Source organism: Thamnophis elegans, chromosome 9 (assembly GCF_009769535.1).
Source record: "Thamnophis elegans isolate rThaEle1 chromosome 9, rThaEle1.pri, whole genome shotgun sequence".
NCBI lineage: Eukaryota > Metazoa > Chordata > Lepidosauria > Squamata > Colubridae > Thamnophis > Thamnophis elegans.
The window spans coordinates 8,560,661-8,583,380 of NC_045549.1; the positions used below are offsets into that span (position 1 = coordinate 8,560,661).

A 22,720-nucleotide genomic window follows, 5' to 3' on the forward strand; every position below is an offset into this window, starting at 1 on the left:
TGAATCAGCTGAACTAAAAAACAAGGGAATATAGGACAGGGAACGGTGGAAGTGGGAGGGCGAGGCCAGCCACAGGTGGTATTTTCCGGTTTTCCAAACCACTCAAAATTTCCACTACCGGTTTGCCAGAACCCGTCCAAACCGGCTGAATACCACCTCGGACTGTAGGACTTCAATCCACTGAGGAATTGAAGCCGTACATTTTTCTTTTCCCAATGTTGAATGACTAGTTTTTTTTTAAATCAGTAAGTGGGACATTGAGGTTCCCTTTCTGTTTGTGCAACCATCCGTTCTCATGTATTAGGCATGTTATTAAAAAAAAATACGGATGCCGGAAAAGAAGGCATACTCTTTTATATATTTATTTCTGAAAGACATAAATCGTTTCCAAGATTTATGGATATCTAAAATCTCCACAAAAAAAAAAAGTATGTGTGAAAATATTAAACCTTGTCGCAAAATTAAATTAATGTATGCAATTATTTCTTCCTAGAATATAATACCTCCAGGATATTAACAAAAAAATAATTTAATGAATCATTACTTGCTTTGTAATTCCAGCCACACAAAGATTGCTTTTCTTGCGAATGAAGGCGAAATATACTTGTCCCAGGATAATGTTGCAAGATCCAATCTGGATTGGTTAACGGGAGGACCAGAGGTTTTGTCTTCCAAGCTTCTGGACTCGTGCTGGAGCTCATCCTCAGGGAAGTTCTTTCTAGCAGAGCGAACGGACTCTGTTTAGAAGACTAAACCTCTCGTCCCAGGGACCGACCTAGATTGGATTCCTTTCCTATTCAAGTGTAAAGGGATCCAATGTCCAACATTCAAATTGCCGTATTTTGCGGTGTATACGATGTATTCTCTCCACCCAAAAAGCGAGTGGAAATGTCTGTGCGTCTTCGTGACCCGACAAATGCGTGAACGTCAAAAGTGCGCCGACAAAACCGCAGCGCTAAAACTGCGATGTCAAAAGCGCGCCAACAACAGCGCGCCGACAAAAGCGCGCCGACAGAAGCGCGATTTAAGTTAATTTAAGGTTTAGGGTTAGGTTTAGGGTTGGGTTTAGGGTTAGGTTTAGGGTTAGGTTTAGGGTTAGGTTTAGGGTTTGGTTTAGGGTTAGGGTTACAGCACGCTTCTGTCGGCGCGCTGTTGTCGGCGCACTTCAACGCTCATTCGTCGGCGCGCTTTTGTCGGCGCGCTTTTGTCACCGCGGTTTAGTCAGGCGCACTTTTGTTGTTCGCGCATTTGTGGTGGAAACGTGCGTCTTATAGAGTGAATGTTGCCAAAGCCCCGCTCACCCACTGGCACCAACCCGTCAGCCTCTGCCTCCCAATAATTTGCCTCCTTGCAGCAAACAGCAAACAGCCTGGTCAGCTTCAGCACGGCCTGATTTATCATGAGCAGCTGATTGGCGGTTGGATCTGCCTCCTGGAATACCGCCTATCAGCTGTTCCAGCCAAGGCAGACATGTAGAGTTACTTCTAAGTGGTTCATTGTTTCTCACCTATAGGCAGAACTTCTAGGAAAGAACCGTTTTGATTCTCTTCCTCTCAACCAAACTATCTCAACAGGCTACATTCCAATACAGCGATAAAACTAGGTCAGTCTAGCCCAGTGGTGGATTTCAAATTTTTTTAGAATCTCTTCTGTAGGTGTGGCCTGCTTTGTGGGAGTGGCTTGCCAGCCATGTGACCGGGTGGGAGTGGCTTGCAATCCATGTGACTGGGTGGGCTTGGCCAACTTGTAAAATGTGGTGAAACTCACTTAACAACGCTCTTGCTTAGCAACCGAAATGTTGGCTCAGGAACTCTGGCATTTGAAGCACGCAAGTCTTAAAACTGTCAAGTTACAAGATGCTTGCACCCCTAAACCCTTTAGAACCCCCCCCCCCAGGAGTGTTTAAACTTGACAGCTTTAAGACTTGTGGACTTCAACTCCCAGAATTCCTCCTCTCGCTCTTCATCTTGTTGATGTGTGGACAGGCGGGGGGAGGGAGCTGGAACCGGTTCTAAACGGCACTGTAGATTTGTGGAACCTTCTTCTATAGAAGAGGTTAGAACTGGCAGGAACCCACCCCTGGTCTAGCCATATGTTTACATCTAGCATCAGTCTGTGCTGTGCATCTGTGCATGCTGCAGCTCCTAAAAGATTATGTGTCAGCCCTGAAGCTGGCCTGACTGAAGCCATTTTGAGACTTCAGCGCTGACACGCTGGAGAAGAGTGACCGGGAAGCGGGGGGCATAGGGATAGTTGGGGCGTTGTAGTCAAAACAAAATACTTTCTCTTGGGAACCAAGGTCATTCCTGCAAGTGCTCGGAAGGAGACGACTAGGATCACCTAGCCACTGGATTGTATCCTGATTGGGCCATGTGACTGATTGTTTTGTGTATGTGGAAAACTTTTACTTTTTAAAAAAAAATTATAAATTTTTATTTTAAACACATAAGCACATCAACAAAAACAAACACATAACATAAAAACAACATAGGAACAATAAGTTCCATCGTATATCATACCGCAGTTCCGCATCGGTTTCTTTGCAGTTAGTGTTTTCCCTACTATACATTTCCAACTTTCATTCATAATCTCCTTATTCGTTATCCATTTTTATGTAAATTTCTTTATTTATTTAAAGTTAGCTACTTATGACCAAATATTATTTACCTATATTGTGCTTTATATTTTTACTGTCATTTATTCTCTTACATACAGTTATGGATATACATTCGCATAGTTATTCTTTTTCTTTGCCATTCTTATATTATTATTATTCCATTTGAAAGGTTATAAGGTATAGTTTAAAATGCTTTTACTTTTAATTAGGTGAAAACCACGGGAATAATCAGAATCAGTTTTCACCAGAACTGTGCCAATATGACATATCCAATAAAATTATTCTTTGAGGAATCTACCTGCCTCAGAGTTTTGTTTGCTATGGGTATATTACTTGGAACCCTGACATTGTGCCTTTCAGTACAATTTGTTACTTCCCAAATCTTTTTGATTTGAGGCTATCATGAACTAAGTATTATGTCAAACAAATGTCCTCCTACTGTGTTAAAAAAAAAGACAGGGTAATCATTAGGTTTCGGCAAATATGACATCCCTCTTCTTTTCTTATTCGCTGTCTCAGCCCTAAGACGAGACTTTGGGGAGAGGACAAAACCCTCCTAGCAATCTTGGAGCAATTTCTCTTTCTGTGTTCTTTGATGGAATCTCCAGCTGGGTTTAATCTTAAGGTGTGAAGGACATCAAATAAGTGGGTTGCTTCGTTTGAATTTTTCTCTTTTTAAGTAGGAGCTTTGCCAGCCTCCTGTCCATCATGCTTCCCGGCCTCCTTTTTGGCAGCCGCAGATTATCTGCAAAGGCTGGAGGTTGCAGAGGATGAATTTTTCTGCAATTTTAAAATAGAGTAACAGAGTCGGAAGGGATCTTGGAGGTCTTCTAGTCCAACTCCCTGCTCAGGCAGGAAACCCTATACTGTTTCAAACAAATGGCTATCCAACATCTTCTTAAAGACTTCCAGTGTTGGGGCATTCACAATTTCTGGAGGCAAGGGGGAAAATCCAACATTAGAAATGACGTTTGGTTTGGACATTTTCTCCGTATAAATAAATATCCGGGAAACTCCGGGTTATCAGCTAGTTTTTAAATAAAAGCAGAACTTTTTCTTCAGTGGGAGAAAGACATAAGATGATCTTGAATCTCCATTCAAGCCTTTGTCCTTGTGGCGTCTTACCTTTCTTTTATTTGCTTCCACCCCCCACTCCCCCTCGTCTTCCTTCTGCCAATGATTAGGATGAAAGCCTCGTCATACCAGCTGGAAAATGTTGTCCAGAATGTGCTCGAAAACCCTGCTTTGCATCTGGGACGTTATACCAGGTAAAAATTCAGATAAAATGCCCCAAGGACGAACTTGAGGTGCATTTTTCTTCCTCCCTCACCCTCTGCTTGAAGTGTTAACTTCAAAAAAACAAACAATTGACTACACTTTCTTCTTGGGAAGCCCAATGAGTTGAAAGGGATCAGGAGGAGAAAGGAATGTCCTGGCAAGACCGAATGGGGCCCATCGCCTAATGCAGATAAGACGGTTCTTTAATGAAGTGGAGAAAAGGGCCTCAGATTTGCTTCCTGGCTGAGAGTCTGCATTTGGCTAGCTTTCTAACCGTGGCCTCTGGTGGGGGGCATGGGCAGTCAAAACGAACAGAAGACAAGCAGTCCTCGACTTACGACCACAGTTGCGGGCTAGATATCCTTTTTTCTAAGCAAAGACAACTATTAAGTGAGTTTTGCCCCATTTGACAAGCTTTCTTGCCACAATTGTTGAGTGAATCACTGCAGTTGTTAAGTTAGTAACAGCCGTTGGAAATGGGATGGGTGGCAAATAAATTTCATGATAGATAGATAGATAGATAGATAGATAGATAGATAGATGGATGGATGGATGGATGGATGGATGGATAGATAGATAGATATAGAAAGATAGAAAGATGGAAAGATGATAGATGGATGGATGGATAGATGGATGGATAGATAGATAGAAAGATAGATAGATAGATAGAAAGATAGATAGAAAGAGATAGAAAGAAAGAAACAAAGAAAGATGATAGATAGATGATAGATAGATAGATAGATAGATAGATAGATAGATAGAATGATAAATAGATAGATAGAAATGATGATAGATAGAAAATAGATAGAAAGGAAGATAGATAGAAAGATAGAAAGATGATAGATAGATAGATAGATAGATAGATAGATAGATAGATAGATAGAAAGATAGAAAGATGATAGATAGATAAATAGATAGATAAATGGATAGATAGATAGATAGATAGATATAGATAGATAGATGAGATAGAGAGAAAGATAGATAGAAAGAAAGATAGAAAGATGATAGATAGATAGAAAGATAGATAGAAAGAAAGAGATAGATAGAAAAAAGAAAGAAAGATGATAGATAGATGATAGATAGAAAGATAGACAGAAAGAAAGATAGAAAGATACAGAAAGATGATAGATAGATAGAAAGATAGAAAAATAGAAAGATAGAAAAATAGAAAGATAGAAAAATAGAAAGATAGAAAAATAGAAAGATAGAAAAATAGAAAGAAAGATAGATGATATATGATAGATAGAAAGATAGATAGATGAATGATAGATAGATAGATAGATAGATAGATAGATAGATAGATAGATATAGATAGAGGGACAGACAGGTAGATAGAATAGATGGATGGATGATGGATGGATAGATAGACAATGTGAGACAGACAGAGACATAGAGTAAATGAGTAAAAAGGTAGGGAGATAGAGAGACAGACAGACATAGATACAGACAGACAGACAGATCGATATAGATAAATAGACAGACATAAAGGTAGATAGGTAGGTAGAGAGAGAAACAGACATAGATACATACATACAGACAATCAAACAGATCATGCAGTTGCCAAGCTTCCTTCAGAGCTATTGCTAACTTTGAACGGTCACTAAATGGCTGGCTGTAAGTCGAGGTCTAGCCGTCGTTCAAATGATTTTCTTTCTTACGCAGCACGGGGAAGAGTGGAAGAAGGATCCTTGCACTACCTGCGTATGTGATACAGGAGAACCCAGGTGCATGACAAAGAGCTGCCTTCCACTGGATTGTCGGCAGGTAATGCATAAGCTTAAAACTTGGGGATTTTTCTGGGGAATTTAGCGGTGGCTCAGTGGCTAAGACGCTGAGCTTGAGTTCGGCAGTTCAAATCCCTGGGGCCGTGCAATTGAGTGAGCTCCCGTTGCTTGTCCCAGCTTCTGCCAACCTAGCAGTTCGAAAGCATGTAAAAAATGCAAGTAGAAAAATAGGAACCACCTTTGGTGGGAAGGTAACAGCGTTCCGTGCGCCTTCGGCATTTAGTCATGCTGGCCACATGACCACGGAGACGTCTTTGGACAGCGCTGGCTCTTCAGCTTTGAAAGGGAGATGAGCACCGCCCCCTAGAGTCGGGAATGACTAGCACATATGTGCGAGGGGCAACCTTTACCGTGACCTCAATTTTCCACTTGTATCTTCTCAGGGGGAGAGCAAAGTGCGTCACCCTGGCAGATGTTGTGAAGAGTGTGTCCTTTCCAAGGGCAGCTGTGTGCACAACGGCACCCTCAAATACCACAGTGACATGTGGCACGATACGGACTGTAACTTCTGTAGCTGTGACGGAGGACGGGTGGCTTGTCGGAAGGCAAAGTGTGCCAAAGTGGACTGCGGGCAGGTAAAGAATTTCCCTGGGTATCTCTCTGTTTCCCTGATTCAGAAGATGTTTTTATACAAGATCTTGGAAACATCAGATACTGAAACAGCCTCTTTTCAGGCTGAATAACAGATTAACAGAGTTGGAAGGGACCTTGGAGGTCTTCTAGTCCAACCCTCTGCTCAAGCAGGAGACCTTATATACCAGTGATGGCTCACCCTGCAATCCCCGTGCCCCCAGATGCGTGCATGATCCCCCTGCATGCGCCTTGCCCCCACACATGCACCCTTCACATGTGCCCAGCCCCAGGTGCATGCACGGCAGAGACCGGAAAACCAGCTGATTGGCGGGGGCGCATGCACATGTGCGGTAGAGCTGAGCTGGGGCGACGGCTCATGTGCCCACAGAGAGGGCTCTGCATGCCACCGGCTTTTTCAGGAAACAATTCATTCGTTTGGTGGTTTCAGGAGTGTGAAGATTTGTCTGTGAATCTCAGAGACACTGTGCCAAGTCTTTCCTTGCACTGCACTGAGTTTGGAAAATATTTTCATGGCAGCTTTCCAAGCTAGATAAGGTCTGTGGTCATAAATTCACCTTTGAAAGACTGTTTGCTAAAGCCTTTGCTGAATGTGAAGGAGAGGAATTCCCATGCGTTTAATAAAAGGGGTTTTGTCGGGACCAGGACTTTGTCTCATGCTTCTTGTGGAAGCGTAGGCCAGAACACTGCCCAGGTAAAGGACTGGCTCCTGTAGCATTTCTTGCTAGGCCTTTCCATTGAGATGAACCAATGCTTTACGTAGCGTGTATGCTGTTTTGATCACTCCATTATAAAAAAAAGAATGTGGAGACTCTAAAAAGAGTGCAGAGAAGAGCAACCAAGATGATTAGGGGACTGGAGGCTAAAACATATGAAGAACGGTTGCAGGAACTGGGCATGGCTAGATTAATGAAAATAAGGACTAGGGAGGACATGACAGCAGTCTTCCAATATCTCAGGGGTTGCCACAAAGAAGAGGGAGTCAAGCTATTCTCCAAAGTCCCTGAAGCCATGACAAGAAGCAATGGCTGGAAACTAATCAAGGAGAGAAGCAACCTTGAACTAAGGGGAAATTGTCCTGACAATGAGAACAATCAAGGCTTGTTCTCAGAAGATTTAGGTACTCCACCACTGGAGGCTTTTAGGATGAGACTGGACAACCACTCGTCAGAAATGATACAGGGTTTTCCGCTTGATCGGGGGGGGGGGGGGTTTGGGCTGGATTATCTCTATTCCAACTTTATTATTATGCTCTGTTCTCCTGTCCTAACCACTTTGTGGAAATCTGGACTTTGTAAGATGAGGAATTGGGGAAACTAATCTATGGCGGCTCGTCTGGCAAAATGAGATCGCCTAAGACTTAAGTCTTGAGGCCAGAGGTGGGCTCCTACCAGTTCGGACATTAGGTAGTAACTTGGCCGGCCACCCCCACCCCACCCCGGTTCTATCAGCGGTGCCATAGGCGCTGCCATCTTGTTTTTGGCTTCTGTGCATGCGTAGCAGCCATTTTTTTTTTTACTACTGTGCCATGTGCATAGCAGTAACAGAAGCGGAAATCCACCCTGCTTGAGGCCCTAACTCAAATTCTATAGTATTAATTTCCCAACTGCAGGTGCACAAGTCAGAGAGGTGAGAGGTAGAGAATTAAAAAATAAATAAATTTAAAATATATATATAATTGCAGTGGGAGTTACTGTTCCTTTTAATTGGATCTGGATTTTTATCACAACCAAGCCTGAGGTACATGGTGGGAGAAGATCTTGAACCTTTCTGGAAGGCTCAGGATGTGGTTGTGCGAATCAGATACAGGTGCTGTGTTCAGCACCCTACAATAGGAGTCCCCAACCCCAGGTCCAGGGCCTGGCAGGAGTCCGTGGCATGCCAGAAACTGGGCCACATAAACCAGTGAAGACTCATCCATGGGATGCAGGCAGCATGTGAAACCACACCCCCTCAGTCCGCAGGGGGAAAAGTCTCTTCATGGAACCGGTCCCTGGTGCCCAAACATTTGGGGGCCACTGCCCTTAGAGCAGGAGTCTCCAACGTTGACAACTTTAAGACTTGTGGACTTCAACTCCCAGAGTTCCTCAGCCAGTTTTGCAACTTTAAGGCTTGTGGACTTCAACTCCCAGAATTCCTCAGACAGGTGTGCAACTTTAAGGCTTGTGGACTTCAACTCCCAGAATTCCTCAGACAGGTGTGCAACTTTAAGGCTTGTGGACTTCAACTCCCAGAGTTCCTCAGACAGGTGTGCAACTTTAAGGCTTGTGGACTTCAATTCCCAGAGTTCCTCAGACAGGTGTGCAACTTTAAGGCTTGTGGACTTCAACTCCCAGAGTTCCTCAGCCAGTTTTGCAACTTTAAGACTTGTGGGCTTCAACTCCCAGAGTTCCTCAGCCAGTTTTGCAACTTTAAGACTTGTGGACTTCAACTCCCAGAGTTCCCTCAGCCAGCTTTGCCTCTTGAAGATTTCCTCCGAAGCAAAGCTGGCTGAGGAATTGTGGGAGTTGAAGTCCACAAGTCTTAAAAGTGCCCAAGGTTGGAGGCCCCTTGCCCTAAGAGTATTTCATGGAAGGAGATAGTCCTGTGGAAAAGAGGTTGGACAAGCAAATTGCAACTTCCAGCAGATACGATTCAATCCACAAAACCTGATTCTCCACTTTCTCCCATGAGTCGACCTAGTTTGTCAGCATTGTGGCATTTCAAGGAGAATTTGTCTTTCGGCCTTTGTAGAGCCACAGTGATAGTTATCTTTTTGGAAGGGAATTTGGTGATGAAATGAGACTGATAAAATAGGATTTTAAAGTGTGTGTTCCGGGAGGAGGGGGGGGGAAATGGCCAGCTTCCCCATCTCTTCTCTCGGCATCGTTAAAAATAAAAAAAAAAAGAGCTGATTCTAGGTATCTTATTGTAATGCTCAATTTCTCTGCAGGGTGAAGAATTATCTCATTTACCAGGCAAGTGTTGTCCTGAATGCATTTCAAGAGGGGCTTCCTGCGTTTACAAAGACTCTACCAAAGATGTAAGTAGCTCGCTGATTTAGCACATGTAGAGTTTCCAAGGCAGATGTTGGCTAAAAATATATATATATTTATTTTTATTTTATTTAGTTTGTCGAGCATGTACAAGATAACAGGTGCAAGTATAAACATGGAGGCGAACAAAGGAAATGGGTACTAATAAACGGGGACAGTAGGACAGGGACGGAAGACACGCCGGTGTGCTTATTCACGCCCCCTTTACGGACCTCTTAGGAATGGGGTGAGGTCCAAGGTAGACAATTTGAGGTTGAATCTATGGGGGCTTTGAGGATTTAACAACGGAGTCAGGTAGAGCATTCCAGCTCTCTTGCTGAAGTCGTATTTTCTGCAATCGAATTTGGAGCGGTTAACCTTGAGTTTGTATCCGTTGTTTGCCCGTGTATTGTTGTGGTTGAAGTTGAAGACGTTGTTGGTAGGACGTTGTAGCAGACAATTTTGTGTACTACGCTTAGGTTCGACTGCAGGTGGCGTAGTTCCAGGTTGTCCAAGGCCAAAACCTCGAGCCTGGTGGCATCAGGGATTCTATTGTGAGCAGAGGAGTGGAGGACTCGTCTCGTGAAATACCTCTGAACTCAATTGTATTCATATCCGATGTACAGTGTGCTGTTGAGTTTTGTCCAAACCAGTTCCTTAGATTTGGAAGCCATGATGTTCTTCTTCCGCCTGGGCCTCATTATCAGCCGAGGTGGCGCAGTGGTTAGGGTGCAGTACTGCAGGCCACTTCAGCTGACTGCTATCTGCAGTTCGGCGGTTCAAATCTCACCGGCTCAAAGGTTGACTCAGCCTTCCATCCTTCCGAGGTGGGTGAAATGAGGACCCAGACTGTGGGGGCGATATGCTGACTCTTGTAAAACCGCTTAGAGAGGGCTGAAAGCCCTATGAAGCGGTATATAAGTCTAACTGCTATTGCTATTGGGCCTCGTTTGCCTTTGGCCACTGGCATCTTGCAAATGTAGAAATTTGTACTACAAGATTGCAGTTTGCGCACAAGTAGACAATTCCTCAACCTTCAAAGATTTTTGACTTTTGTCAGCTCCAGTCAGCAAGCCCAAAGAAAATTCAACCCAGGTATTATGGATATTTAAATCCAACGTATCTTGAAGCATCGGATTAAGGAACATTAATATATCTCAAAAGAGTATCAAATGGTCGTTTATTGCATCCTTCTGTCCAAATCTGGACCATTTCACCTGATCGACTGTCCATGGTTGTAAGTCCTCATCTTACAGCGACAGTTGAGGCCAAAATTTCTGTTGCTAAGCAAGTCGGTTGTTAAGTGAGTTGTGCCCCATTTTATGACCTTTCTTGCCATAATGGTTAAGTGAATCACTGCAGTTGTTTAATTAGTAACACAGTTGTCAAGGGAATCTGGCTTCCTCATTGATGCTTGTCAAGAGGTTGCGAAAGGTTGTGAAACTGTCATAAATATGAACTAGTTGTCGAGCATCTGAATTTTGATTATGACCTGCAAAGATCATAAGTGTGAAAAATAGGCATGTCACTTTCTTCACTGTCATTGTAACTTTGAATGGTGACTAAACCCACTGTCTTTTTTTCCAAACAAAGTTTTTTTAAAAAAAAATTGGTACATATTTTAAATTCTTTTGTAAGAATACGAGTATTGTCCGGTTTTCCCCCTTTAACATTTTTACATATACATAATTCATTTTACATTATATGTCCATTTCCCATTTTAGCCGTATTATTTTCTTCCCATATTTTCCAACTTTACATTTATTTATTTTTATACACATAAAGTAGGTCATTTTTTATCCCTTTAAAAATAAATCAAATTTATCATTCCATTTCCATCTATTTTCTATAAGTAACATGTATCTTCAAGTCCAGTTTTGTATATAATCAGCATTTTACTTAATTAATTTGCACAGTTAATAATATTAGTATATTATTATTAAAGGGTTATTATAGTATCGACCATGGTATCCTTCTGCGACGACTGCGGGAGGTGGGGGTGGGAGGCACTGTTTTGCAGTGGTTCTCCTCCTACCTCTCGGACAGGTTGCAGTCGGTGTTGGTCGGGGGGCAGAGATCGTCCCTGAGGCCCCTAAAATATGGGGTGCCGCAGGGCTCGGTCTTATCCCCCCTACTATTTAACATATACATGAAACCGCTGGGCGAGATCATCCGGAGGCACGGGATAAAATACCATCAATATGCGGACGATACGCAATTGTATCTGTCCGCCCCGTGCCAACTCAATGAAGCGGTGGATGTGATGAACCAGGGTCTTGAGGCCGTTAAGAACTGGATGAGTGCTAACAAACTGGTACTCAACCCGGACAAGACCGAGTGGCTGTTGTGTTTCCCTCCCAACAATTTGGCTAATGTTCCACCTATCAGGCTGGGGGGTCAAATTCTATACCCCTCAGATAGGGTTCGTAACTTAGGAGTCCTCCTGGATCCACAGCTGACCTTCGACCATCATCTGTCGGCTGTGACCAGGGGGGCATTTGCCCAGGTTCGCCTGGTCCGCCAGTTACGACCCTACCTGAATCGGGAGGCTCTCACAACAGTCACTCGAGCCCTTGTGATCTCTAGGCTGGAATACTGCAATGTGCTCTACATGGGGCTGCCCTTGAAGTGCATCCGGCGGCTGCAGTTAGTCCAGAATGCGGCCGCGCGAGTGATAGTGGGCGCACCGCGGTTCGCCCACATAACACCCATCCTCCGCGAGCTGCACTGGCTACCTGTTGATCTCCGGGTGCGCTTCAGGGTCCTGTTGACCACCTTTAAAGCCCTTCATGGTAGTGGATCTGAGTACTTGAGAGACCGCCTTCTGCCGATTACCTCCCTCCGACCGATAAGATCGCACAGACTGGGCCTCCTCCGAATCCCATCTGCCAGTCAATGCCGACTGGCGACTACACGGAGGAGAGCCTTTTCTGTTGCAGCTCCGACCCTGTGGAACGATCTCCCCGTCGAGATACGCACCCTCACCACCGTCCAGGCCTTCCGCGCAGCCCTTAAGACCTGGCTATCCCAACAGGTCTGGGGATAAGTCTTCGATTTGCCCCACCCGAGTGTGAATGTTGAATGCAAGTTGTGTTTTTATTACTTTATTTATTTTGTGCACATATTGTTTGTTTTGAATTTCACCCCCCGCCCCCCTAATGATTGTAAGCCGCCCTGAGTCCCCTCAGGGAAAAGGGCGGCCTATAAATCCAAATAAACTAAACTAAACTAAACTAAACTAAACTAATATAGTTCACTCGCACCTTAATTAGCAACATACCATTACCATGATTAACATATTTCATTTTATTTTACTAATCCCCTGTTCCTAGTTTCTTTTTTTTTCTCTTTTTCTTCTTTTTATATGTATTATTTCTTTTCTTCTGAATCTTTTGTCTCACTTTTCGATAGAATTTTTTGGATAACCCTCCACAGGATTTTAGAACCTCTTCTGTAGGTGTGGCCTGCTTTGTGGGAGTGGCTTGCCAGCCATGTGACCGGGTGAGAGTGACCTGCCAGCCATGTGACCGGGTGGGTGTGGCCAACTTGTAAAATGTGGTGAAACTCACTTAACAACGCTCTTGCTTAGCAACCAAAATGTTGGCTCAGAAACTCTGGCATTTGAAGCACTCAAGTCTTAAAACTGTCAAGTTACAAGACCCTTGCACCCCTAACCCTTTAGAAAAAAAAAACCCCAGGGGTGTTCAAACTTGAGAGCTTTAACACTTGTGGACTTCAACTCCCAGAATTCCTTCTCCAGTCATGTTGGCTCAGGAACTCTGGCATTTGAAGTGTGCAAGTCTTAAATCTGTCAAGTTACAAGACCCTTGCACCCCTAACCCTTTAGAGAAAAAAAACACCCAGGGGTGTTCAAACTTGACAGCTTTAAGACTTGTGGACTTCAACTCCCAGAATTCCTCCTCTCCACTCTTCATCTTGATTATGTGAGGACGGGAGGGGTGGTGGAGCTGGAACCGGTTCTATAGAAGAGGTTAGAACTGGCAGGAACCCACCCCTGTTATGTTTCTAAAGAAGTTAATGAATCCTGCTGTATCAATTATCTGCTTGTCCTTTCGAATTTATGCAACAAACTCTGATAATACGTTGCTCAGAAGACTGAATAATAGTCAATAGAATTGGAAAACTGTGATGTACTCCAGCCTTTATGGTTGTTGTTTTTTTTCTCATGCAGAGTGGTGAGAAATGGAAGGAAGGCCCATGCCGTGACTGCGAATGTTTGGACTCTAAAGTAAACTGCTATTCTCAGTCTTGTTCAACGTGTCCCACAGGAAGTGTGGCTGTTGCCATGCACGGAGAGTGCTGCCCTCAATGCAAGCCAGGTATTTGCAAAACAGCCGTTTTTTTAATTTTTTAATTTTCAGACGCCTGGTCTTAACCCGTTTGTTCTCTTAACTCAGAAGAGGGTCTTTACGGTTTGAAGCGTGTGGTTTAAAGGCAGGCGTGTCCCAACCTTGGCAACCTTTTGAGACCCGTGGACTTCAACTCCCAGAATTCCCCAGACAAGGATGTTTAAAGAGACACGTCCATGAGGATGCCGGAACCTCAAAACATGATTTCAAGGAGATGTAATCCCACTTATTATGATGGAATGTGAAGAAGATGGAGAAGAGGGGGGTGGGGGAATGTCGACAGTACCGTGTTTTCCTGAAAATGCAACCTACTCTGAAAATAAGTCCTGGCTCGATTTTTACACGCGCACCCAATATACGTCCTAACCCCCCCCCAATAAGTTGTGATTAAGACCCCACCCATTCCAGGGTGCACAGATAAAATTTAAGCTAGGGTGGGGATGGCGGGGTGGTAGAGCTGCCCTACTACATGCCTTCATACAGTTGCAGCCAGGCCTCGCACCCCCCAACACCTGCCTTGCCGGCCCAGTTCTTCTGCAGCCGACAAGGCCTGCAAAGCTTTCCTGAAGAACCTCGGCCGATTGATCCGGAGCTCTGTTATCGGTGGCAGAGGCCTTCGGGGAATTCTTGCTGGCTGCAGAACAAGAAGATAGATAGATAGATAGATAGATGATAGATAGATAGATAGATAGATAGATAGATAGATAGATGATAGATAGATAGATAGATAGATAGATAGATAGATAGATAGATAGATAGATAGATAGATAGATAGATGATAGATAGATAGAGTTGGGAAAGACTAGCACATATGTGCAAGAGGAACCTTTATCTTTAGACTAGACTAGACTAGAAAAGAATAGAATAAGGGAAGAATAAGGAAAAAAACAGAATAGAATAGAATAGAACAGAATAAGGAAAGAACAGAATAGAGCAGAATAAGGAAAGAATAGAATAGAATAAGGAAAGAATAAGGAAAGAACAGAATTGAACAGAACAGAATAAGGAAAGAATAGAATAGAATAGTATAGAATAAGGAAAGAATAGAATGGAATAGAATAAGGAAAGAACAGAACAGAACAATAGAACAGAACAGAATAGAACAGAATAAGGAAAGAATAGAATAGAATAGTATAGAATAGGGAAAGAATTAGGAAAGAATAAGAATAGAATAGAATAAGGAAAGAATAAGGAAAGAACAGAATAGAACAGAACAGAATAGAACAGAATAAGGAAAGAATAGAATAGTATAGAATAAGAAAGAATTAGGAAAGAATAAGGATAGAATAGAATAAGGAAAGAAGAGAACAGAATAGAACAGAACAGAATAGAACAGAATAAGGAAAGAATAGAATAGTATAAAATAAGGAAAGAATAAGGAAAGAATAGAATAGAATGGAATGGAATAAGGAAAGAATAAGGAAAGAATAGAATAGAATAAGGAAAGAATAGAATAGAATGGAATAGAATTCTTTATTGACCAAGTGTGATTCAACACACAAAGAATTTGTTTCCAGAGTAGAATTTGTTTCTCAGCATACATAAAAGCAACAAGTGATAAATCATGATCACAATCATCATAAAAATATTTTTTAAAGTGCTTTTATTAGATAAACACTAAAAACATTGGACATAGTGCAACATTTCTGGCATAAACATTTCAGTCTAGTTTTTGAGTCTTACCACAATTACAATTGGGGCTCTAACCTGGTGGAAAAGAGGCTTGCTTCTCTCTCTCTCTCTCTCTCTCTCTCTCTCGCTCTCGCGCTCCCTCCCTCCCTCCCTCCCTCTCTCTCTCTCTCTCTCTGTGCAGCAAAAGCCTCCTTCTTACCTGAGCAGGTGAGTCCATCCTGCACTTCATCACCCGGAATAAAGTTGTCTCATTTCCATGATAGGACACTGCCACCCTGATTGCTTGACCTGCACCCGGGCGTTTGATCGTTGCGATGCCTGCCGAGAGTCCTCCAAGTTTCTCCTGAACGGGCGTTGCGTCGACAGCTGTGGGGTTGGCTTCTATCCAGATGCTGGCCTTTGCGTAGGTAAGATTAGCCCCCGGCTTGCTTTGTGACATTGAAGCTTCTTGCTCTGTCGGTGATGCTGAGACATATTTCATAAGATGCCCGTGGCTTCTGGGTGTGAAAAGAAATTAAAATTATTTGGAAGATTTTGTGCCTTTCTAAAATACCCTTTTTATTGCTCTGTTTCTCCTCTAAGGCAACTCCCAGCACAGGGGTGTCAAACTCGATTTCTGTTCTGACCGAGGCTTCCCAAGAGCATGAAGCAAACTCCTTGTCCCGACAAAAAACCCTTTTATTAATTGACTGTGAATTCTGCTCATTCACATCCAGCAAAGTTTTTCAAGGGAGGTTTTACAGTCACAGACCTTATCTGGCTTGGAGAGCTGCCAGGCTGATCTCTGCAAAACTTGGCAAGGAGTCTCGGAGAGTCACGAACCAATTAATAGCGATAGCAATAGCAATAGCAATAGCAGTTAGACTTATATACTGCTTCATAGGGCTTTCAGCTCTCTCTAAGCGGTTTACAGAGTCAGCATATTGCCCCCAACAACAATCCGGGTCCTCATTTTACCCACCTCGGAAGGATGGAAGGCTGAGTCAACCCTGAGCCGGTGAGATTTGAACAGCCGAACTGCAGAACTGCAGTCAGCTGAAGTAGCCTGCAGTGCTGCATTTAACCACTGCGCCACCTCGGCTTTTGCAGGAAACAATTAGTTCTAAGCGAACTAATTGTTTCCTGCAAACTCCACTCCCCATTCGCTCCTCTTATTTCCTCTGGGAGGGGCCATTCACCATCCACCTGTGGCCTTACTCCTAAGTCGGCCCCTGTTCTTTAGCTGTTCCCTTCTTCTGGCAACTCTGTGCATGCGCACACTGGGAACAGGCTCCAGCTGTTCTTCTGCCTCACTGATGTCTGACTCTGAAGGCAGCTGATAACTGGCATACGGCTCTGGTCCCCTCTCTGCCTCCGACACAGAGACCTTATCGGAGCCTTCCCCAGACTCCAGGACTGGCCCATCTTCCTCCCCAACCTCCTCACTGTCCGAATCTGCTGCCAGCTCTGCTGGCTGCTGACGGGCCACAACACTCATAAAAGATTGGTGGATCTGCAACAATAACTGATCGTCTGATTTCAGTTAAATCAAATCAATTTTTATTGCATTCATAAGGCAGTGTACTGTACAACCTTCAGTATGCACTTGGCTTGTCAGCAATAAATTACCTTTTTAAAAAATTGGTGCTAATACCTGGGGGATGTTTGGAATCCCTGGTTTCTGCAACATGGATCCCAAACACCTGACTTAAGAGAAAATCAAATCTGACTCAGTTTTTTTTTACACTCGTCTCTTTGTTTTTTCTTTTTTTTTCTTTTCTTCCCCGCCCTGGGCAGCTTGTAAAGAGATGTGCTTGACTTGTACTAATAAATTTGGATGTACTTCCTGCCAAGCTTCGCTGCATTTGAAGAATGGCCAGTGCGTGACGTCATGCGGGGAAGGGTTTTTCCCGGGACCTCTCCAGTGCACAGGTAAGAAATACCTGTGTTATGTAATCTGAACTCTATCCATCTCTGAACGGAAAAAATGAGGCCAAGGAGAGGTTGAATGATAATGAATGAAATTTTGAACACCGTTTGTCAGCTGTGACCAGGGGGGCATTTGCCCAGGTTCGCCTGGTGCACCAGTTGCGTCCCTACCTGAACCGGGAGGCTCTCACAACAGTCACTCGTGCCCTTGTGACCTCTAGGCTGGAGTACTGCAACGTGCTCTACATGGGGCTGCCCTTGAAGAGTATTCGGCGACTTCAGCTTGTCCAGAATGCAGGCGCGCGAGCGATCGTGGGTGCGCCTCGTTTCACCCATGTAACACCTATCCTCCGAGAGCTGCACTGGCTGCCTGTTGATCACCGGATTCGCTTCAAGGTGCTAGTTGTCACCTTCAAAGCCCTTCATGGTATTGGATCTGGGTACTTGAGAGACCGCCTGCTGCCAATTACCTCCACTAGACCAATAAGATCCCACAGACTAGGCCTCCTCCGAATTCCATCAGCCGCCCAGTGCCGACTGGCGACTACCCGGAGGAGGGCCTTCTCTGTGGCTGCTCCGACCCTGTGGAACGAACTCCCCGTGGAGATTCGTACCCTCACCACCCTCCAGGCCTTCCGCATAGCCCTTAAAACCTGGCTGTTCTGACAGGCCTGGGGCTAAAGACTTGCAGCCCCACTCCGAATGGTATGATTGTTGTGTTTTTAGCTGTGTATGGTCTCTATGTTCTGTAACTTTGTTTGTTTTCCCCCCTCCCTGAATTGTGAGCCGCCCTGAGTCCCCTCAGGGAAAAGGGCGGCATACAAATAAAGTAAATTCAAATTGTAGGAAAAGACCATGCAAAGGTACACATGCTTCCTTAGCAAATTCTTAGCACGGTACTCAAGGATGGTGCTCCTATATGCCATTTGACGTAAAGGGGTTAATAGAACCAGCCTATCTCATCTGTTGTCGTTGTTGCAGGGGTGGGTTCCTCCCAGTTCTAACCTCTTCTATAGAAGAAGGTTCCACAAATCTACAGTGCCGTTTAGAACCGGTTCCAGCTCCCTCCCCCTGCCTGTCTGCACATCATCAAGATGAAGAGAAAGAGAGGAGGAATTCTGGGAGTTGAAGTCCACAAGTCTTAAAGCTGTCAAGTTTGAACACCCCTGGGGGTTTTTTCTAAAGGGTTAGGGGTGCAAGGGTCTTGTAACTTGACAGCTTTAAGACTTGCATGCTTCAAATGCCAGAGTTCCTGAGCCAACATTTTGGTTGCTAAGCGCCAAGCCACTCCCACCCAGTCACATGGCCAGCAAGCCAATCCCACAAAGCAGGCCACACCTACAGAAGAGGTTCTAAAAAATTTTGAAACCCACCCCTGCGTTGTTATTAGTGGTGAAGTCGTGTCTGACCCATTGCAACTCCATGGAGAATGTTCTTCCAGGCCTTCCTATTCTCTACCATCCTCTGGAGTCCATTTAAACTCACGCCGACTGCTTCGGTGACTCCATCCAGTCACCTCATTCTCTGTTGTACCCTTCTTCTCTTGCCCTCAATTTCATCTGGACCTTCCCCTAAATTCTGTTTAGTTAGGATGGAATAAAACAGTGTAGTGCAGTGTAGTGTAGTGTAGTATAGTGTAGTGTAGTGTAGTGTAGTGTAGTGTAGTGTAGTGTAGAGTAGAGTAGAGTAGAGTAGAGTAGAGTAGAGTAGAGTAGAGTAGAGTATAGAGTAGAGTCAGTGGTGGGTTTCAAAAATTTTTCGAACCTACTCTGTGGGTGTGGCCTCCTTTGTGGGAGTGGCTTGCTGGCCATGTGACCTGGTGGGAGTGGGTTGCCGGCCATGTGTTTTCTTTCTTTCTTTCTTTCTTTCTTTCTTTCTTCTTTCTTTCTTTCTTTCTTTCTTTCTCTCTTCTCTCTCTCTCTCTCTCTCTCTCTCTCTCTCTCTCTTTCCTTCCTTTTGTCTCTCTGTCCCTTTTTCCTTTTTTTCTTTCATCTCTCTCTCACTTTTTCTTTTTTTCTTTCTTTCTCTTTCTCTTTCTCTCTCTGTGTGAGTGTGTCTGTGTGTGTCAGTGGTGGGTTTCAAAAATTTTTGGAACCTCTTCTGTAGGTGTGGCCTGCTTTCTGGTGGAACCTTTTCTAACCGGTTCGGTAGATTTGAAGAGCCGGTTCTACCGAACTGGTGTGAACTGGTAGGAACCCACCTCTAAGTAGAGTAGAATAAAGTAGAGTAGAATAAAGTAGAGTAGAATAGGATAGGAATAGGAATAGGAATTGGAATAAGAATAGGAATTGGAATAGGAATAGGAATAGGAATTGGAATAGGAATTGGAATAGGAATTGGAATAGGAATAGGAATTGGAATAGGAATTGGAATAGGAATTGGAATAGGAATAGGAATAGGAATAGAAATAGAAAACTTTATTGGCCAAGTGTGATAGGCACACAAGAATTTGTCTCCAGTGCATAAACTCTCAGTGTACACATGCAAAACAACAAAGTAATAATAATAACAATATCAAAGTAATAATAATCATTCTAGTGATACCAATAAGAGAAGATAGTGAACAGATGAGAAGGATAAAATACAGCCATACTACATGAGTAAATATACTTTGACATAAAACAATACCGTGAGAATTAGCTGTTCAGTAGAGTGATAGCAGAAGGGGGAAAAAAAACCTTTCTCTATGCCTAGTTGTTTTGGCATGCAGTGCCCTGTAGCAGAGTCCCGAGGGGATGAAAATAAAATTAATTAGTTAATTGAGATGGAGGGGGGAGTTAATTAGTACTAAGCTGATTTCCATCAAAGGAAAGAAACGTTTGAAACCCAGAGCAAGTCGGTGCTAGCCTCTTCCAAATTATTCCCAAGCTATCTAGTGCTGCTAAAAACCAGCCACGAGAAAAAGGGAGCCTTGGGGGGGGGGAGGTGTCCCGGACCCCACCTTTCATCATTTCATTTCGCACCAGCCATTTTATCAACATTGCTGAAAGATTAGATTGGGCCTCCTTGCATTCAAAGAGTGGACTTTCCATGGCCTTTCTCTGGGGTGACCCAAATTCTTTTGGCTTGCAATTTTGCAAAAGCTTGCAAAAGCTTGAACAGACATAACTCATTTTCACTGGAGGCTTCTGGCATCCTAAGAATGCCAAATGGGGTTCTGGCAAAGGGCTAAGGTGAGAGGAGGAGGAGATAAAGAAGCAGCAGTTTAAGCCTGGACCACAACGGGAGAAAGAAAACAGACAACGCTCAAGTCAAGTCAAATTCAGATTTGCTCATTTTAATATTGGGCGTGATATCGTCTCCATGTTTGTCAGTTCCCTTTTTAATAATAATTGTATGCAACATTGCATTTAGAAAGATTAACATGTAATGCAAACAAACCAAATGAATAAAAGAAAGAAAACTGAACAATGAAAAAGCAAGGAAAGTAGAAAAAAATAGGAATATATTAAAAGAACAAAATATAAAGAAATGATTTCCTCCTTCATCACAACTATAAATAATTTTAGTAGCTTAACACCTTCTCCTAAAATACAACAAATAACCTTCCCATATCCCATCTATAAATAAATCCTTAAGGCCTCATCATTGTTCAGTCCTGATAATTACAATGTAACTATTTTAATCTTGATCAAATAAAACAGCGTTATATTCCCTTCTTTTTAACAATCTTTAATCCTTCAAATATATAAGGTTGATTTCTTTTTATTTTTCCTTTTTCCCTTCTCAATTTCCCCCTCCCCCAAAACTTTAACAAGTGTCCTTTGTAAATCCAATAAAGGAAAGTTATTTAGATCAATCTCTTGGTTTCTTTAAAGGTTTATCCCTTTAAATTATCATCCCAAATTGTCTGCAGACTTTTAGCTACACAATTGGGGATGAACAACTATAGACTTTTAGCCAAACAATTTGGGATGAACACCCTTGGAATGGGGTGGGAGTAGGAATGGATTTCCAGAGGGGAAAAAAATTGCAGACTACAGGAACCATTTGCACCACTCAGGTGACCCTGAAGACACAGACAAACCTCCAGGTGGCCTCAACGACCCTCTAAAAGGATGCAAATGGCCAGCTGTTTGCAAGGAGTATAAATCCTTCCATTCCCCAACATCCAGTCAGAGCTGAAGAAGCTTCTTGGATGAGAAGTGAAACTTCTTCAAAAGAAAAAAAACAAGAAAGTCCAGTTGCCTCCTGAAAAAAGCACCTTTGGGATAAATGAAAGATTGTAAGTTGAAAACTACCCATAATAGGGATGGCTAACAATTTTGTCATTGCGTGCCAAAAGTGCATGCAATGCGTGTGTGACCCCCCCTCCGTGTGCGTGACCCCCTGCACATGCATGCGTGACCTCCACGTGCTCCCCCTCCCCCCACATATGCAGAACCCCCCCCGCCCCCTATTTTTGGGCCTAGTAGACTGCAGTCTCCTGGGAGCAAAAACGCCCCCCTTGCCCTGTGCATGTGTGCAGTCCCCTGCACATGCGCATATGTCTCCCTCGTGTGCCCTGCCCCCCACGCAAAGCGTGGCAGAGATCCAAAAATAAGCTGACGGGCAGGAGGCGTGTGCGCATGCACGTTGGAGCTGAGCTGGGGTAATGGCTCACGTGCCATAGGTTCGCCATCATGGACCTATAGCCATGATGGTGAACCTGTGGCATGTGCCACAGATAGCACGCAGAGCCATTTGTTAGGACACGCAAGGCATTGCCCTGTCAGCTCCTGCAGGCCAGCTGACTTTGGCCTTCTTTTGAAGCCATTTTTTGCCCTCCAGAGCCTTCAGGAGATTTCCCTGAAGGCTCTGGAGAGCAAAAAACGGCCCTACGAGCAAACGGGAAGTGACTTCTGGTTTGCTCATAGGGCCATTTTTTCTCCCCACTGGAGCCTTCAGCGAAATCTCCTGAAGGCTCCGGAGGGTGAAAAACGGCCCTACAGCCAAACCAGAAGTCTGTTCCCGAACTTCCGGTTTGCTGTAGGGCCGTTTTTTTGCCCTCCGGAGACTCCAGGGAAGCTCCTGAAGCCTCTGGAGGGTCTCCGGGGGGGGAGGGGGAGGCTATTTTTACCCTCCCCAGGTTCTTAGAAAATCTCTGGAGCCTGGGGAAGGCAAAAAAAGTCCACCAAAAGCAGGGGGGAGTCATGCGCATAGTATTATGGGTGTGGCACACCCGTGCATGACCCCCCCCTGTGCTCCCCCTGCTTTTGGCACCCGATCCAAAAAGGGTTAGACATCACTGAGCTATAAGATAGAGCTAGGGACTTACATGACTTCAGCAATTCTGTGTTGAATATTTTTCTCGCTTCCCACTGGTTTTACAAGTGGCACACTTCTACCTCAACATTTTCAGGTCAATTACTAAATGTTCACTGTAGAAAGAATGAGAAATGGGCTTTCCTCCTGCCAAATCAGTCGCTCTTAGTGTCTCCTTAAAGGCTGTAATCGGGGTAGTAGAGGCAGTTACGGAGGGCTGATTGAGAAGTTACGATCCACAGAGAAGCGAGCATCTTTAGGACAGCCGTCTAGCAAGAGTGG

General features: G+C 44.0%; 2 protein-coding genes across 2 annotated transcripts in view; both read left to right on the forward strand.

Moving 5' to 3' along the window:
* Window positions 1-5,704, forward strand: part of LOC116513300 (extracellular matrix protein FRAS1-like) — a 164,499-nt gene extending 158,795 nt beyond the window's left edge. Inside the window, exons 7-8 of the mRNA XM_032224318.1 lie at window positions 3,802-3,885; window positions 5,558-5,704. Of these exons, the coding sequence (XP_032080209.1) occupies window positions 3,802-3,885; window positions 5,558-5,704 (231 nt within the window). The remainder of the gene's footprint in view (window positions 1-3,801; window positions 3,886-5,557) is intronic.
* A 442-nt stretch (window positions 5,705-6,146) lies between these two features.
* The window catches only part of FRAS1 (Fraser extracellular matrix complex subunit 1), a 224,195-nt gene continuing 207,621 nt past the window's right edge, over window positions 6,147-22,720 (forward strand). Inside the window, exons 1-5 of the mRNA XM_032224319.1 lie at window positions 6,147-6,254; window positions 9,203-9,292; window positions 13,477-13,624; window positions 15,550-15,693; window positions 17,063-17,197. Of these exons, the coding sequence (XP_032080210.1) occupies window positions 6,162-6,254; window positions 9,203-9,292; window positions 13,477-13,624; window positions 15,550-15,693; window positions 17,063-17,197 (610 nt within the window). The 5' untranslated portion in view covers window positions 6,147-6,161. The remainder of the gene's footprint in view (window positions 6,255-9,202; window positions 9,293-13,476; window positions 13,625-15,549; window positions 15,694-17,062; window positions 17,198-22,720) is intronic.